Genomic DNA, 17,354 nt, shown 5'->3' with positions numbered 1-17,354 from the left:
GGACCATGGGTTATGCTACCCATTCCACAGCAAAATAGTTACAAATAGATATATGCAAGACTGGTACAATCAAAGAGTAAAATAAATAAAAAATAATAGAATACTGCACTGTACATTCCAAGAAATGAGCTCCCAACAATTGTATCATTATGCACATGTCTTTAAAAAATTGGTAAAGTGAGTTAAAAAGCTATTTATTTTTTCAAGCTAATAGTTCATTAATTACATTTTCTTAGATTTCTGCACTGACTTGTTCATGTTTGGTAGACAAAATAAGACATGATCTGCATTACAGTGACTTAATCAATATTTTCAGCATACAATCTCATTAAAAGCTATTTGCATTTTCTTAGAAGATGTCTGCAGTTATTGAGCCACTCTCTGTAAAAGTAATTATGAACCTTTCAAGCTTGAAACCATCAGAGCAAAGAATTTTAACAAGATAGTACAGATTCTGAGTGGCTTTACTAGGAGCCCACTCTCTGAACAGCTAATTGAATAAAAGATAAAGGAGCCACAATTTCACTCTTTCATAAAATAAACATATACGTTAACTGAAAACTGGTAATAGCATCTTTAAAGAAAACAGAAATTGGCAGGTTGGTGATGTAATTTGGTAACAATCAGTCCATGTTCTTCTTATCTAAAAGGATTTTTTGGTGTGTTTAGAAAATTAATTTTAAGTCATTATTAAAAAAAATTGGTGTTGGTGTGTGCTTGGCACCCAATTTAGTATTGATTTCCATCTTGTAGTTCCCTGCAGCCCTAAACTTAGAATAAAATAAATGGTTGCAAGGTTAAATATACGTTAGTTTTGTGTGGTTTGATCAATTAGTACTTTTAAGAATAGCTCACTATGTTCATTATCACATTATGTTACACTTACATTTACTAACGTACACTGCATTAATAGCTTACATATAGGTCATGTGTTAATACAATATTAATGAATTGTTTTAGGTTTTCTTCAAAAACAAAATGTCTGGGAAATGCCTCTGATAATGTACAGTCAGCAAAGCTGGATAACATAAGGAAGAAATTCAATTATATTTTCTTTGAGTGTGTTATTAATTTGTTTTGTTTATCATCTAGTGCTGCTCAATACACTTTCCTGTTATCCATAATGATGTTGATAATGCATTTCACAGAAAACACCATCAAAAGACATTTTCCAATGCAATAATGAATACAATTCACAGCTAAAAGATGACAGTGTACAAAACATGGTAATTTAAAAATATGATAAACCACTGGGAAAAAAGTAATGTAAAGACTCCCCAAAAGAAAAAGTGAAATAATCTTGCATTATGTAGTAGGTGTAGATTGGCAAAAAGAGTTTAGATAACTTTGATTTAGTGCTCTCTTATAGAACTATATAAAAGTGTAATGGATAACTTGGCCTAAAATGGATGGATTGATAATTTCCTATAGCATTTGGACATGTACAGAGGAGATATGCTGAGTATTTTGGGAGAAGGATGCTAAGGTTAGAGCTGCCAGGCAAGAGGAAAAGAGGAAGGCCTAAGAGAAGGTTTATGGATGTGGTGAGAGAGGACATGCAGGTGATGGGTATAACAGAGCAAGATGCAGAGGACAGAAAGATATGGAAGAAGATGATCTGCTGTGGCAACACCTAACGGGAGCAGCCGAAAGAAGGAGAACTTTCTGTCTGCCAGGGGTAATGGTCAATGTAATGTTTTTGGCTGGGGATAAAAAGATTTCGAAAAAGTAGTTTTTTTGTTTTATGGCATCTTTAAGAAATTTAGAGAGTGGTTCCAAAACAAGCATAGATAACCAAATATGCAGGCTCCATACAACCAAATGACTCCCTTATTATTAACTATTATTGTGTTAATGGTTTCTGGCACCAGTTGTTTAATTCATAGCTCATGCCTCTGTAGAAAACCTCATGGATTGGAGTTGGGGTCCATATGAACGGCATCTGGGGTAATTTTCAGATCATAACAGTGAAAGCCCAGTCTGACACTGGGGTCCTCAAGTTAAGATTTCAAGTTAAGAAGTGAGAGCGCCAGAGAGAGCGAACCAGCTGGGAGAAGATGTTTAGACCTGCTTAATACCTAAGGGAGCAGTGAACACAGAAAGTAGCTGGGGGGACAAGATGAGCGGTCCGGAAGGAAGAGTGAAAGGGTAGAGTTGTGTGCAAAGCCAAGAGAAGGTGCTGCTGTGTGTGGGCTTGGGGCAATGGAGCCAAGGGTAAAATTGCTACAGTATGACCCAAACACCCGTAAGGAGCTGAACTGTGTGTGAAGTTCCAGGTCAGTATCCATTCTTCCAAAGTTTTCACACAATCTGTAAGGATTGGCTTCTAATTATGCAGGTGGTTTGGAAAAAAAATTCCAAAGCCCTCTGGAATAAAGCAGTTTTACTCATTTGTGAAGCTGTAATACAGTTGCCTGAAGTTTCAGTATATATGTTTGAAGGTCACTTATATCAATAGAAATTCAATCAATAGAAGGTATTTACAACAATTTAATACCACGAAAAATGTACATATATGTATATAAGCCCAATTTGCTTTAAGTGTTTAAATGTTAACGTTTCAATATGTCAAAATGGAAACTTAAAAATCTGAAACATAGGATTGTCTTTTATTACTATCTTTAATGATTAGTGTCTCAAGGAGATGTATTTCATGACAAATTGTAATTTCCTCTTACTATTTGCACATCCATCCATCCATCCATCCATTATCCAACCCACTATATCCTAACTACAGGGTCACGGAGGTCTGCTTGAGTCAATCCCAGCCAACACAGGGCGCAAGGAAGGAAACAAACCCCGGGCAGGGCGTCAGCCCACCACAGACTATCTGCACAATTCAATTTAAATCTTTTAAACTACATTTTTTTCAACAGTTGTTAAATTTCATATGTAAATCAGATCAGTGGGACGGTTTTACTTCAAAACTGACATCTGTATGGTTCCAGTTTTTAAAAACTGAATCCAAAAGTCAAAAGTGAAAAAGTTGTGCTATAAAAAGAATGTGAATGAATGGGCTTTTATTATTAACAGAGATAAATCTTTGCCCATCCATATTTCTATGGATGCAGCCCAAAGCAAAACAACCCTGATGACTTTCCTGATGAGAATGTAACGTTCAAACCATTGCCTGCAATAAAGACACCACAGAAACAAAAAGACTACCCCCTTGAAGAAATTAAGTGCTGTTATGGGGCACAATTCCTTAAAACTAAACTTCAACACATGATTGTTTATTCTAACTTGCACTAAAGCCCAGCTTAAGAAACTAAAATCTGTTTCATTCACTCTTTGTTTTGATGCCACCACACCTTAGTATTCCACAAGGGACCTTGGTACATATGATGTTTAATTCCTCTCTTCCTATTCAACTCTTATAAACTGTGAAGACCAGGGGCACACCTGCAACTCCAACCTGACATAAATAGGCAACAACACCAGCTCAGTTCAACAAAAGCCTTTTATTCATGGCAAGGCTCCTTTTTAAGGCACACCTGGGAGAGCCCTAGGTGGTTTATTAGGGAGGTCTGGAATTGCTCCCAGGTGTGGCTGAAGCTCAAAGTAGGGCTCTACAGCTCCCACCATTCTCACAGCCCCCCCTTGCGGCATCCAAAGATCTCAACAGGGCTGTGCAGGCACATAATAATCCCCACACAGCACTGTGGAAATCTGAGGTGCTGTTGCAACCCAGGGGGAATGCCAAACAACAGTTCGGGGATGATAGCACCTTTCAGAAGTCCTCTTCCCCTATCCTTCCATTTCAGAGGCATCCTGCCTGGGTGATGGCGTTGGACACCACCCGTCACAAAGTTTAACTTCCATTACCACAACATACCTCATGTTCACGCATTCCTCTCCTTTTCTGATACCAAGAAGCTTGTCTATCTGATTGTCTAAATCAGATCTCACACTGACTAGTGTAAGTTTCTGTTGGCAGGTGTTCATTCCGATCTGTAATCACAGCTGCAGTTGCTTCAAAAGTCTGCTGCAAGAGCTCTCACATAGAACCGCAGCAGTGAGGACATTACACTGCTCCAGTCCACCTTCACTGGCTCAATATCTTACAGAATTGAATACAAAATCCAGTTGTTAATCTGTAAATTTTTAATTGACCTTTCACTGAACTACATCAGTTATCTCCTCCAGCATTACAGTTCTGTTTGCCCACTCTGGTCCACTGGTGCTGGCAGTCTTGTCTTATCCTAATCTAACCCGTGATCTATAACTGAGAGAGCTTTCAGCAGAACTTTGGCAGGACCCTCTAAAGTAACTGGATCTGCTGATGCAATTCATTCTTGCAACTTAGAAAGCATCTGCAGAAAGGCTTTTAGCTTACACTGTCTTTCTTACTCTTTCTATCAAATCACTCTCTCTCTCTGACCAAATGTTCATGATGGCATGCTAAATCACAAAACAGTTTATTTGCTTATTGTTTTCCATAATTTAGTACATATACTATGGTTGTTTAATTTTATTTTCTTCTAACCCAGAATGTGTATATCAGGCATTTGTTTTTCATTTTGATATGATGTTTTGACATTGATCTGACCCCATGCATTTCCTTCTGGGCTTCTGTTCATAGTGTGTACTATTTTGAATATCCATGAAAAGCAGTGAACATAGAAGAGTATGATATACTGTGAATAAAATGCACTATTATTTTTGTTCATGCCTGCCATGCCTAACTTCCAGTATTTAGGAGAGTTATCACAGCACTCTGTATAAATCAACTTTGTATCAGATTATATGAGTCTGTTCTTTACTTTAGTGCCATAACACACGCATTATGTGGGTGACATGGAATGACTGCTGACTGTCATCACTCATGGCTGCACTTGGCCAGGCTGATAGCTAAAGTAGGAAAAATGAACAGAAGGACTTCTCTGTGAGCAATTTCACTGTTTGTAATTCCATTCCTCCATTTTAGTTATAGATGTTGTCAAAAGAGTGGATACGAATAAGCGAGAAATAATCAACAAGAACTTACCAAGGGACAGTACTGGATTACTGAATGTTAGTATACACTGTACAGCACACACGTTGACTAGTATAGTTCATTGCAGAGTGCATATCTCCTGTGTATTACCACCATAAACACTTGCTGTGCAGTTTGGATCTCAGAAATGATACACAACATATGGAGTACTGTATGTCATATTTGGTTAATATCGTAGATTTATTTAGCAACAGGTTTAAAAGATTTAACAACATGAAATCAATACTTGAGCTCAGTTTGTACATTTAAACCATTTTAGTTCATGCTTAAGTTTGAACTCTTACTACATTTTTATGTTTTTTGTAAAATGCATAGGTCCTTCCCATTATACAGTTCTTTGCAAGAACACTATACATACTGAAGTTCAGTCAAATTCAAATGTAACAAACAACAATACTTTTCATATTTTTCTACACCAATGTGTCTCAACCAGTAGGCCATGACCCACATTTGGGTCACAAGTCACCACTGATATGTCACCAGCTTTATTAAAAAAAGGGTCACAGGGGTCTGCTGGAGCCAATCCCAACCAACACAGGGCACAAGGCAGGAACCAATCCCGGGCATGGTGCCAACCCACCGCAGGACACACACAAACACACCCACACACCAAGCATACACTAGGGCCAATTTAGGATTGCCAATCCACCTAACCTGCATGTCTTTGGACTGTGGGAGGAAACTGGAGCCCGGAGGAAACCCACGCAGACACAGGGAGAACATGCAAACTCCACGCAGGGAGGACCTGGGAATCGAACCCGGGTCTCCTAACTGCGAGGCAGCAGCGCTACCACTGCGCCACCGTGCTGCCCCCTGGGTAACTTTACAATCTTAAGTCAAGTTACTGTAACACACTCCTCTCAGGACTACCAAAAAAAGACATCAATCGATTGCAACTAGTGCAGAATGCAGCTGCTAGAATCTTAACTAGGAAAAGAAAATCCAAGCACATTTCTCCAGTTTTGATGTCACTACATTGGTTACCTGTGTCATTTAGAATTGACTTTAAAATACTGCTTATGGTTTACAATGCCTTAAATAATCTTGTTCCATCCTATATTTCGGAATGTCTTTCACCTTACACCCCAAATCATAACCATAGATCTTCAAATGAGTGTCTGCTTATAATTCCAAGATGTAAACTTAAAAGAAGTGGTGAGGCGGCCTTCTGCTGTTATGCACCTAAAATCTGGAAGAGCTTGCCAATGGGAATTCACCAGGCTAATACAGTGGAGCATTTAAAAAAAACTGCTAAAAACACATTATTCTAACATGGGTTTCTCATAGCTTTATCTTAGTTTAATCCTAATATTCTGTATATGCATTTAATTATCATTATCATTCATGGTGGCTCCAAAATTCATACTAACCCCTACTTTCTTTTTCCGGTTTTCTGTGGTGGAGATCTGCACCACCACCACCCCATCAAAGCACCGTGATGTCCCTACATTGATGGATTAAAGGCCAGAGGTCCACATGACCGTCATCATCAAGTTCTTCCATGTGAAGCCTGAAAACCATGAGGACTGATTGAGATCATTTATGTTAAGTAGAATGCCTAGAGGGGGCTGGGCGGTCTCGTGGCCTGGAACCCCTACAGATTTTATTTTTTTCTCCAGCCATCTGGAGTTTTTTTTGTTTTTTTCTGTCCTTCTGACCGTTGCACCTTACTTTTATTCTATATTAATTAATATTGCCTAATTTTATTTTTTATATTTTGTCTTTCTTCTATTTACCTGAAGCTTCTACCGCATCATCTGCACAGACAACACAACCCTAGCTAAGCTTTGAGGCTGACCAGGCATCCTTCGAAGTTTTCATGCTCTCAAAGGTGTCTACAATGTTGACAGTAAGCAAACAGAAATGCGTTGAAGTATTATTACTGGCCTTTCTGGGCCTTGAACTTTTCAGAAACTTGGGTTCTCCTCAGCTCCTATCCTTAGTTCCAGATGTTGGTAAGTTGTTTGAACAAGTGCACTGCCTTCATGGATTTTTGGAATAGACCACGTATCAAGTGGGAATGCTAGCCTCCATTAGATTTAGGTTTTTTAAAGAATCGTAACCAAAAAAATTGCGAACTGGGAAATCTTCCCCCATGCTGAAGAGAAAATACAACTGTATAAAATGTAAGAAAAATATTGTTTTATTTTAATCTTGATTGCTTAGACTCTCCAGTAAGAAGAGTTGAAATAAGCCATTGAAAAATAGTTACACAAAGATCTGTTTATTCTCTGTCATGTTAATGCCATCAGAAGATGCTACATAGTCGGTCACTAATTCTCCTGGAGGTGCTGTTAATCACATATGACTGTGGTGTATTTCGCTATGACATTTGCACACTGGTCAGGCATTTGCTGTGATGACCTGACTTTGCAATGTATGGAAAATGTTTATTTTTTCAATTTTACATTTGTCAGGAAAATGCCAGGAGGACGGTGCTGTGCTGTCCTTTTAACTATTTGTTACTGAAAGTCAGAGTTCCCTTAGTCAATGGATTTTCAAGAAATAGACACGCCATGCATGATCTCACAGGGTTTTTAAAAGCAAACAAACTTTATATGCATTGAATGTAACCACAAACATCTGTGTGGGAATCATTATCATGAGTAACAGACCAGACATGACAAATTTTGTAACAAGCGTTTCTATTTTAAGGGCATATCCTCAATTAAAAAAAAACATTGTATTTTTATTATTGAAATACAAATGTATTATTTACCATTGTAAAAATAATTAAAAGGTTGAATAATTTAATTATTGAGGAATTTGATTGACTCTATAAATATATGCTACTCTATATTATTTTACAATGTACATATGACTTGTATCAAAAATGACAGCTGTCTTTCTTTCTAATCTTTTTTTATTCTGACGGTTTAAAAGCTCTAGTATGCAATGACAGGAGGACACCATGATTGATCCTAGAAGGTCTTTAGTTTGTCATTTTTTCTTGGGCATTAAACATTTCTGAACTACTTTAGCGCTAGAGATTTACTGATTTAACAGATGAATATTACTGCCTTTGAATTTGCTGTGCAGTGTGCTAGTCAGCTGTTGCCATTTTGTGCATGCTCTCAACTTTAAATCTGGCAATCTCTTAAGGAAAAGGCATTATTACAGAATCAAATCGAGGAAAACAGCGCCAGAAATCAAAGGACAGCTCTAGTTTGTAAGTATAAACAGTTAATGGGCAGTTAGGACCCATTGTATCAGACAGTGATTGATTGACAGATTTTGTAGAAAAGCAGACTGACTGATTATTACCAAGGTAAAGCTCAGTCACAGATCACAAGGGAATAATAATAATAATATGTATAATATGCTTTTCATAGCATAATGATGCAGTAAAATGAACAACAAAAATAGTTAAAACACATAAAATATAACAAAAATGCACAAAAATAAATAAATATTGTGCTTAAGACAATGTCCTCCATTTTGCTGAAGGCAATGACTTTAAAAGGCAAAAAGCTGGTCTTCCATCAGCTGCTAATAAGAGGAAGTTTTAGCCATTGTGGAAAAATATATACATAATTTGAGTTGTATTTATGTTATATATGCTTGAAATACTGCTCAGTTAACTTGAAATCCTATCAATAGGAAAATACTGTATATACTGTTTAAATAGTTTCATATCAGTTATTTTCTTTAAGTTTTAACCAAATGTGTATCTTTGTAGGTACTTATTAAGCATATGATACAGTACTTGTAAAATATTTCCACAGGTGGTCATTAGCATTATGTGAAGTTAATATGACTTAGGTTCTGTTTTTGTTAAAGGAGTATCCTGGAGTTTAAGGACAGGCTGTTACTGATAAGGCAATTAATGATCTCTGTAAACCATAAAGTTGATAAATGTTTGTTAAGGGTCGTCAAAACGTCACCAGATGTTACCTAACTCTTGTTTGGTATGAAGTATGCAGTATAGAATTAATTTATGTCAAGGCAAGAATGTGCAGGGTTAAGCTATATGGAGTGCACATTGTGTTAACTGGGTATTCAGGACTTTAATGCTAAAGTAATGCTAATAAAGACCTTCAATATTGTAGCTTATGTTCGTCCACACCATTCCCAGCAAAGATGAGTCTAATGAGTGTTCATAGGTGTCATATACTTTTTCTGAGGAGTGATAGGTTAGGGTGCCAGAGAATGACACCTCTGTCATGGGCTCTGAAGGACTACGCTGCCAGCAATCCCTGCACGATTCCGTCATTGTGTAATTAACAAGTTTTGAACAAATCACTTGCCGGGTTAGTAAAAATAGCAAGCACTCAATGATATAATCCTTACCTGATTAACATTTATCGAATTCTCTTACAATGTACATTTTGTGCATCTCCACTTTTGAATCACATTGTCCAAATGCCAGACCTATATGGCAGCTATAATAGTTAGCTCTTATCCTTTTGATGAAAACATGGAGTTCCATTACTATCAAAGAGTTACTGACAGGAAAGTTGTCTTTGCTGTCATTAAACTACAAAACAACTGGGCATTACATTAAACAAATGGCAAATATTAGCCAGAGAAAAGTACTCTGGTGAACCTTCTGAAAACTCTAAAATACTGTAATTTTTAACAATCTGATTATCCTTATGAAAGCTTTACATATTACACTTGTGTATTTCATATATTTTTATGTGCTGTAAAAATAAATCTAGTGTGACTCTGATCACTCAATTTTCCGTACTTTAAAGGTATTACATTCTACCAATTTAATTTCCAAATTATTTGTAGGCTCTGTACATATTTCAAAATTGTGTTAGAAACAGTTTAGACACTAAATTTCAAATAAAATGACTTCAGCTTTTGACAGTAGAGAACAAAGTGAACAGACAGAAAGGCATTTCGTTCATAAATATGACTGTTATATACAGCGGCATCTGTGAAATATGTGCTTTTGAAAGTCTTGCTTTTGAAGTAATGAATCTATTTTGCTGAGCAGAGAGCACTATGTTCTAGCATATCTGGCCTCAAGTCTACCCAGCCTGACATGTGAAACTGGATTCTGTGCATTGATGTGCTTTTTATATGCTGTACAAAGGTTTTGTGGATCGGTTTTAAGTGTCGCAAATTGCAATTAACATATAATTAGCCATGCAACTCCAGTGTTACTATGTAAAGTATTAATACTGTAATGCAATTAAAGGGTAAATAAAGGCAGACATACTTACAGCCTTTTTTCAAAAAGTTCCTAATAGTAAATATTATAAGTAATTGGTAATGTGCGTGGATCACTTCAACTGGAAGAGGAGCAATCTCTAATGTGCATTCTATACACTTGGCTCCCTGCTATGATGTATTTAAAGTTGTATTTACACTCATTTAGATGTATATAGTATTAAGTTAAAAAAGAAATAATAATAAACATATAACAACTTGGTACTTTATACCTACTCTGATAAGATGCTTAATGACTAAACTGGAAGCAAACATTTCTCCATAAGCTTTAATTCTGAATGAATGTTTTGAAGCTCTTCTTTAATTGGTATGTTGCTATGTTTTTAAACGACAGAAAATGTAATATATATCTGACCGTGGGTGAAATAGGTTAATACTTCATTCCAAATGTTGTATGCTATGCGGAATTCTTTGTTTTTGAAAGTCCTGTTTAATGATGTTATATCATATATCTGCGTGCATAGCATGAGATAAGAAAGCAAAGGAAGATTACGCACTGTGAATTGAGAAGGATGTAATGATCACTTTCAAGTTGCCTAGAGTCGCTCCAGGAATCAGTGTGAAAATAATCAGGGTTAGCGGTCAGACTGCAGTGATTATTTAACAAAGGAGAAAAAAAAACAAAAGTACATCATTTGACGTTATCTCTTTCATATTTCGTATTTGCCTCTTATTCAGAACACAATTTTCTGAATGTAATTTTATTTTTCAGTTCTAAGCAGGCTAATATGTTTTTTCATATAAACTTGTTATGTATGCTATGGTTTTTGTAAATATCATCTATAAGATATTGCATAAGTGGTATACAGATGTCATGGGTGACTAACGTTTATTTAAAGAAAAAGAAACATCAACAACTTTATATTTTGAAATATATTATTATCCTTATTTTTTCATTTATAACCTTTTCATAAGCAGAGGTGCAGAGGCAGTGCGACTTTCAACACCTCTTCTTATGTGAGTGTGTGCTTTTAGTACACATCTGTTGAATTAGCAAAAATAAATTGTTCTTGTTTCATGTTTATGCATCATTTGGTATGTGTGATGTTCTTAACTGTTAAGCTCACTCTTTTTGTGAAGCTCTCAGTGTAAGAAAGACATTTGCATTGCTCTACTCAACCTCCTGCATGGATTTCTGTCTATGCTCCTTCACCTAGGATATCAAGCCAACAGTCGCTCCTTTTAGTTGAAATCATTTCTGTCACTTTGATGAATTAGTAACTGAGAATCGTCAAAGAAAGGCTGAAATGGATCTTGATCCAGTTTCTTTGTTTAAACCACCCAAGCTACATTCCCTTTGTTTTATCCATTTTTAGCCAACAGAGGCCCATCAGCCTCCATCTGTTGTTCTGCTGTTGAAGTTCACCCTGTTTTCTACCTCAAATTGACAACAAGACTTTAACAGGTTTTCTAGGATAACTAGGGTCCACTGCTTACTACAGGCTATCCCTTTAAAAGGAACTATCTGTGTTTGTATTGCTTATAATTCATTATTTCTTATACTTATATGGAAAAACAATAAAACAGTAGAGGAGAACTATCCTAAAGCCTTCTGTTTTTGAAAAGTCTTCATAATTATCAGAAACTGAGCTTGAGTTTAAAATGTTTCTTCCTAAAAATGTAAATTTTAAGCATCAAAATAAGCATATTTCGATGAATTGTTTCAACCTGATTAGGAATACCAATTGATCTGATTGTTTTTAAGGGTTTAAGAGCATTAGAACAATTTTGGCATGGACAGGCAATTTAGCTCAATAAAGCTCACCAATCCTAATCTCCTAGATTCTCAAAAATAATACTAAGGAGAGTTTTGAAGGTCCCTAAAACCCTACTGTCTACTGCAATACCTATGGTTCCCTGTAGTGTTGGGAGGTATACCGGTTCATACCAAAAAACGATTTTTATTTTTGTTATGATATGGATTTTTCTTATACCGCAATACCAGTTTAAATAGCCTAAACAACGTTTGGAACGTGTTGCAGCGGGAATCTGTTTAAAGGGGGACTTTTTTCACTGCTACACCGGTAAACATGCATGCAATGGAGTACATGCGTTAGTGGAGGTATTGAGCGGTGAAAATGGACAGAGAACATCCCAAAACTGAAGCTGCAGAAGACGATAAAGTTGAACATGATGACACAGAAGAACTTTTGCCGAAAAAAGGAGCCGTGTCTGTTGTCTGGAGATTTTGGTTTTAAAAGATCGGATGTGGACCAAACAACTATTTACTGCAAATGCTGTAGAGCTAAAGTTGTTGCCGGAGGCGGTAACACGAGCAATTTGCTGCACCACCTTAGCCGCAAACATGCTTTGGAGTACCATGAATGTATGGAACTAAGATTGGCACCCTCCACGTCCTCAGGTAAAACTGAAAAAGCGAGAGGACACTCGAATAAGAAGTCACTTGTAGACGCATTTGCTAGAGGACTGCCTACAACAAAAAAAGCAAGCGGTGGATCGAGATAACCAACGCCATTTCAATCCATATAGCTAACATGTCAGTGGACAGAGATTGTTAACATTAGTAGAAAGTGTAGTTGGTTTACAAAAAATATTTACTCTTTATTCCTTTTCTAAGACATGTTCAGTGCAATACAACTTTTGACATGCACCTCTGGTTATTTTACAAAGTCTAAATGCCTGTTTGGATGGTTAAAAATATGTTGTTTAACAACAATAAGTTGTTTGCGAAATTTGTTCAAAAAAAAGGTTCTATATTTTGACTGCAACTGTCATGCAATGTGATTCCTTCTCTTCATTAGTGCCACCCCCTTGAAAACTTTATGGGGCCATGCAAACCTGTATTAATACTTGTGTGCACATTAAAATGTTTTTTTGTACAATGTACAATTCTCATGACTGTGGAATAGGTTATTCTCAGCCAGTCTACTGCAGTAATTGCAGTGGAAGATGTGGTTAACATCCACTCATGCATGGGGAAAAAATACCATTGAGTACCATGAAACTGGTATAATTTTGAAAAATACCGTGATATAGAATTTTGGTCATACCACCAGCCCTAGTTCTCTGTGTGAAGAAGACCTTTTCAACATTTGTGTGACTTTTAGCTTGAACAAGTTTTTATCTGTGTCCTCAGATTCTCGTTGAAAGATCCATTTTAAAGTAACTGACTAGTCCCACATACATTTAAACACCTTGGGCATGTTACTGTTTAATCTCGGTTTGCTTAAACTACCTAAAAAGACTGAACTGCTCCAGCCTTTCCTTATAGCTCAAACTTTGCAGGAATCTGCCGGGTCACTTTTCTCTAAATTTTCTCAAATGACCAAAACTGCACATATAGATTAGGCATAACCTCCCTTGTCTTGTACTCCACACTTTGGGCTCTATAGCCAACCTGTCAGCCTTTTTAATGATTTCTGTACATTGTCTGGATGTATATAAACAGTGACAGGTCATCAAAAAAAGTTTCAAGCCTCCCAACGTGTATTAAGATCTAACATTTTCACTTCCCATGTGTAATACAATTTATTTACCTACATTACATTTCATCTGCTAAAAATTTCCCCAAGTCTGAATTCTGTCTGTGTCCCTTTGTAATGGTTTCCTTATGCTGGACTATCTGCCATTCCACTTAGCTTACTATCATCTGCAGAGTTAACTTGCTATTTATATTTCTGATCACGATCATTTCTGTATAATTAAAAATAGCAGCTGCCCCAGCACTGATCCCTACGGCATGCCACTTTTAAGATCACCATATTCTGAAAAAATTCTTCATACCATAATTCTTTGCTTATTGTGTTTATAATCCAATTTTTCCACCATTCACATACTGCACCATGAACTGCTACTTCTTTTAGCTTGATCACTAGTCTGTTATGTGAAATCTTATTAGATAGATAGATAGATAGATAGATAGATAGATAGATAGATAGATAGATAGATAGATAGATAGATAGATAGATAGATAGATACTTTATTAATCCCAAGGGGAAATTCACATACTCCAGCAGCAAAAAAATATAAATTAAAGAGTAATAAAAATAAAAATGCAGGTAAAAAAAAATTCTGAAAATCCAGACAAATAGTATCATATCCACTTCTCTGATTATTTGCTTCTGTTGCTTCCTCATAGAATTCTAGCATATTAGCGAGCCACAATCCCCCATAAATCCATGCTGGCTGCTCACTAATACACCTGTTCTTCCCTTAATACTTGCTACTATTAATTTACCTGTGCTACACATAGCGTTTACTTGGATCTGATCAGTCACCTTTTATTATATAATGAGACATCATTTGCTAGCTTTCAGAGTGTATTAATTTACCCTTGGTGTAGCGCTTTCTGAAAAATATACAACATAGGTTTATACAGAATATGTAACTCACTAACTCCATTAAATGCTCTATGATAAATGTTATCTGGAAACAACAACTTATTGGATTTTAGTCTTTTTAATCCAAGTAGAACTTCTCTGTAATTTCCAAATCACTAAGTGTCCCCTTCCTGTTACTGTTGGAAAATTAACGAATTCATCACATTTGAAAACATTAGAGAAAAGTAAATATTTGCTATTTCACTGTATTTTAGTTCACATTTAATGTTCCTAATGCAGTTCACCTCCTCCTTAACCATTCTTTTACCACTAAATTATTGGAAAAGCCTCTTTGAATCATCATTTGCATTTTCTGCAATATTTCTCTCAAAGTGCCTTTTTGCTTTTGTAACACCAATTTGAACTGTTGCTTTATAATTAGTGCTGGAGTTATCTGGCTTGTACATATTATATAGCTGTTTTTTATTTCTCAGCAGCTTCTTTTTACAAGAACCATTGACGAGTTCTCATACTGCTTCTGAATTTTGGGTGGGATAAACTTGTCCAGTATTGTACGTGAAATGTTTTTAAACCTGCCCCACAGCTCCCCAATTTTTCCCCCCATTTAATACTTTTTCCCAGTTTACTTGTTTGCTGCATTTCCTTCGTGAATAGAAACACTGTTGTTTTACCTGCTTCAGTACATTCCTGTAGGTCATTAGGACTCTCTTTGGTGTCTTGCAAAACACTGTCTATTGAGATACTGGGGAGCTCATCTGAAATTTTTGAAATAAAATAGTTATTTTTCAGTAATTGACATTTTGTAAAAATCAGTGATTTGTAGGATGTACAGTTCAGAGCCAAGTTTGCATAAAGAAGAAGAGCACTTCTTGTCATAGTGTATCTGTGCACAGTATATGACAAGAGCAGATGACCTGCCACAGGAACAGGTGGCTAATATTTTAGGCACCGAGCTGAAACTTAACTTGGGCTGACAATTGGACAAATGCAGCTAAGACCTGAAGCACAATTATCACTTTATAAATGATCTAACAATAGAACAAATCATAAGCATTTAATAACATAAGCTATGATGTAACATGAAATCATATACTTACAAAGGTTCGTCTACACCCAGTAAGACTAACTGTAATTATTTTTTCAAACAATCCAAATTTCAAATGATTTCTGATAAACACAACATGCACTTGCCAACAGCAAGATATATTTTTATCAAGAGACAGGTCATGAAATTCATATTTCCTTACACTCTTAATCTCTCAATTCAGTTAATTTTAAACTTTCCAAATTTGGGAAGAATATCATCAGTACATGTTTTGTTGCAGAGAGAGAGTCTTAAATTTAGGTGACCAATGGAATTACATACTGTGGGCGCTTTAAATTGGAAGTAAACTAACATACACATGCACCCACTCACATATGCGGACTATTAATAAAATGTCATTGTTTTATTTTCTGAACAGTAGATAACTGTACAAACAGACACTCATGAGTGACTTTGAGAAACATTTTCCATATATTTCATTTCCCTTCTTTAGACAGAAATGGTAATACTGCTCTAAAGTTGTCAACTCACAATATTTGGGTGCCGCCTGGGTGAGTTGAGTAGAGTTTGTATGTTTCACCATACTTGCAAAGAATTTTTTCACAGGACCCTGGCTCAAATACATACGGATAGACTGACTGCAAAAGCTAATTTCACAAAGTATGCTTTAGTGGACCCTGCAATGGACTGACATCTCCTTCTTGTGTTGGTTTACTGTAGTCCAGTTCAATCTGTATTCCAAACCCAGCTCCAGAAAAGTGACAATATAAGGTAATAAATTAAATGATTGAAGAGGACCACCAAAACATTTTTTATTATATTTATTTATTTTATTTTATAGAGTATCAAATTGTACATTCTTATACAATCATGCAGTAAATTTTTGTATGGGCATTGGATTTGCTATGTTTACATTAAAGTCAACCATAACTTATTCATCTGCTAGGTATTTGTTTATTCATATGTTATATACTGTATTGTGGTGTCCACTTTGTGTTTATTAACATTTGGTTATTAAAAAGTCAAAGTAAAGTGAATTTAGTGATTATTCTACAAAATGTAATTTTTTCCATCACAGTACACATTGTATAATCTCCATGGCGGCAGTAGAAAAATCCTGAGGTAACAAGGATCCAACCCAGTCTATTTATTACACTTTTATAATAAAACTGATGAGTGGAAGGTTTCACTGTAATGAACTGAATAATTTACATATATCACTATGGTGAATTCTCAGTGTTTCTAAAAGCAACTAACTATTATCTTTTATTTAAGTGGCTTCATAAAATTTCAAAGAAAAGTCAAACTGCTCTTACATGAACAAAGTTTTGTTATATGCTACAAAAGTATAGAATGATCTACTGTATTTGCCAATAAAAGGGCTGTCCCATTGGTCACATTCGTTAACCCAAGACTCAAAAGTCTTTAGGTTGTCATATTTTTAGAGTATGGCTCTTTATGGTTTATAAAATATTTACAGCGCTAATTTGTGTCCTTCTCTTCTTGGAATGGGGGTGTCAGTGAGGATGGAATGGTGACAAATCATTCACCAATCTAGTATAATAGCATTAAAATCATTAACTCTAGTTTGCACAACAGAATGTCTGAAGAGGGTCTGTGTGCCAGTTATACTAATTAAAATTAATTTTGACTTTACATTTTCCAAAGGAATATGGGGCTTACTACTTTATTTTCTATAGGATATCTACCATCTTGAGATGTTTTCCTTTTCCCCATTGTCAAATGATCATAAAAAAATTTTCTTTTAGTTAATATAGTCTCACTTTCCTTAGGAAATGTATTTTTATTGATGGATTAATATACATATTGA

General features: G+C 35.8%; 1 protein-coding gene across 2 annotated transcripts in view; it reads right to left on the bottom strand.

Moving 5' to 3' along the window:
* Positions 1 to 17,354, bottom strand: part of LOC114646424 (leucine-rich single-pass membrane protein 1-like) — a 53,978-nt gene that overhangs the window by 20,558 nt on the left and 16,066 nt on the right. The window contains exon 3 of one of the 2 annotated variants that reach the window (XM_051928720.1): positions 15,150 to 15,233. The exons of the other annotated variant lie outside the window; for it this stretch is intronic. Within the exon in view, the coding sequence (XP_051784680.1) occupies positions 15,150 to 15,233 (84 nt within the window). The remainder of the gene's footprint in view (positions 1 to 15,149; positions 15,234 to 17,354) is intronic. 2 annotated transcript variants of the gene reach the window in all.

This window comes from Erpetoichthys calabaricus, chromosome 1 (assembly GCF_900747795.2).
Source record: "Erpetoichthys calabaricus chromosome 1, fErpCal1.3, whole genome shotgun sequence".
NCBI classification, from domain to species: domain Eukaryota; kingdom Metazoa; phylum Chordata; class Cladistia; order Polypteriformes; family Polypteridae; genus Erpetoichthys; species Erpetoichthys calabaricus.
The sequence above is the reverse complement of the archived record's forward strand: the minus strand, read 5'-3'. Positions and strand labels throughout refer to the sequence as shown.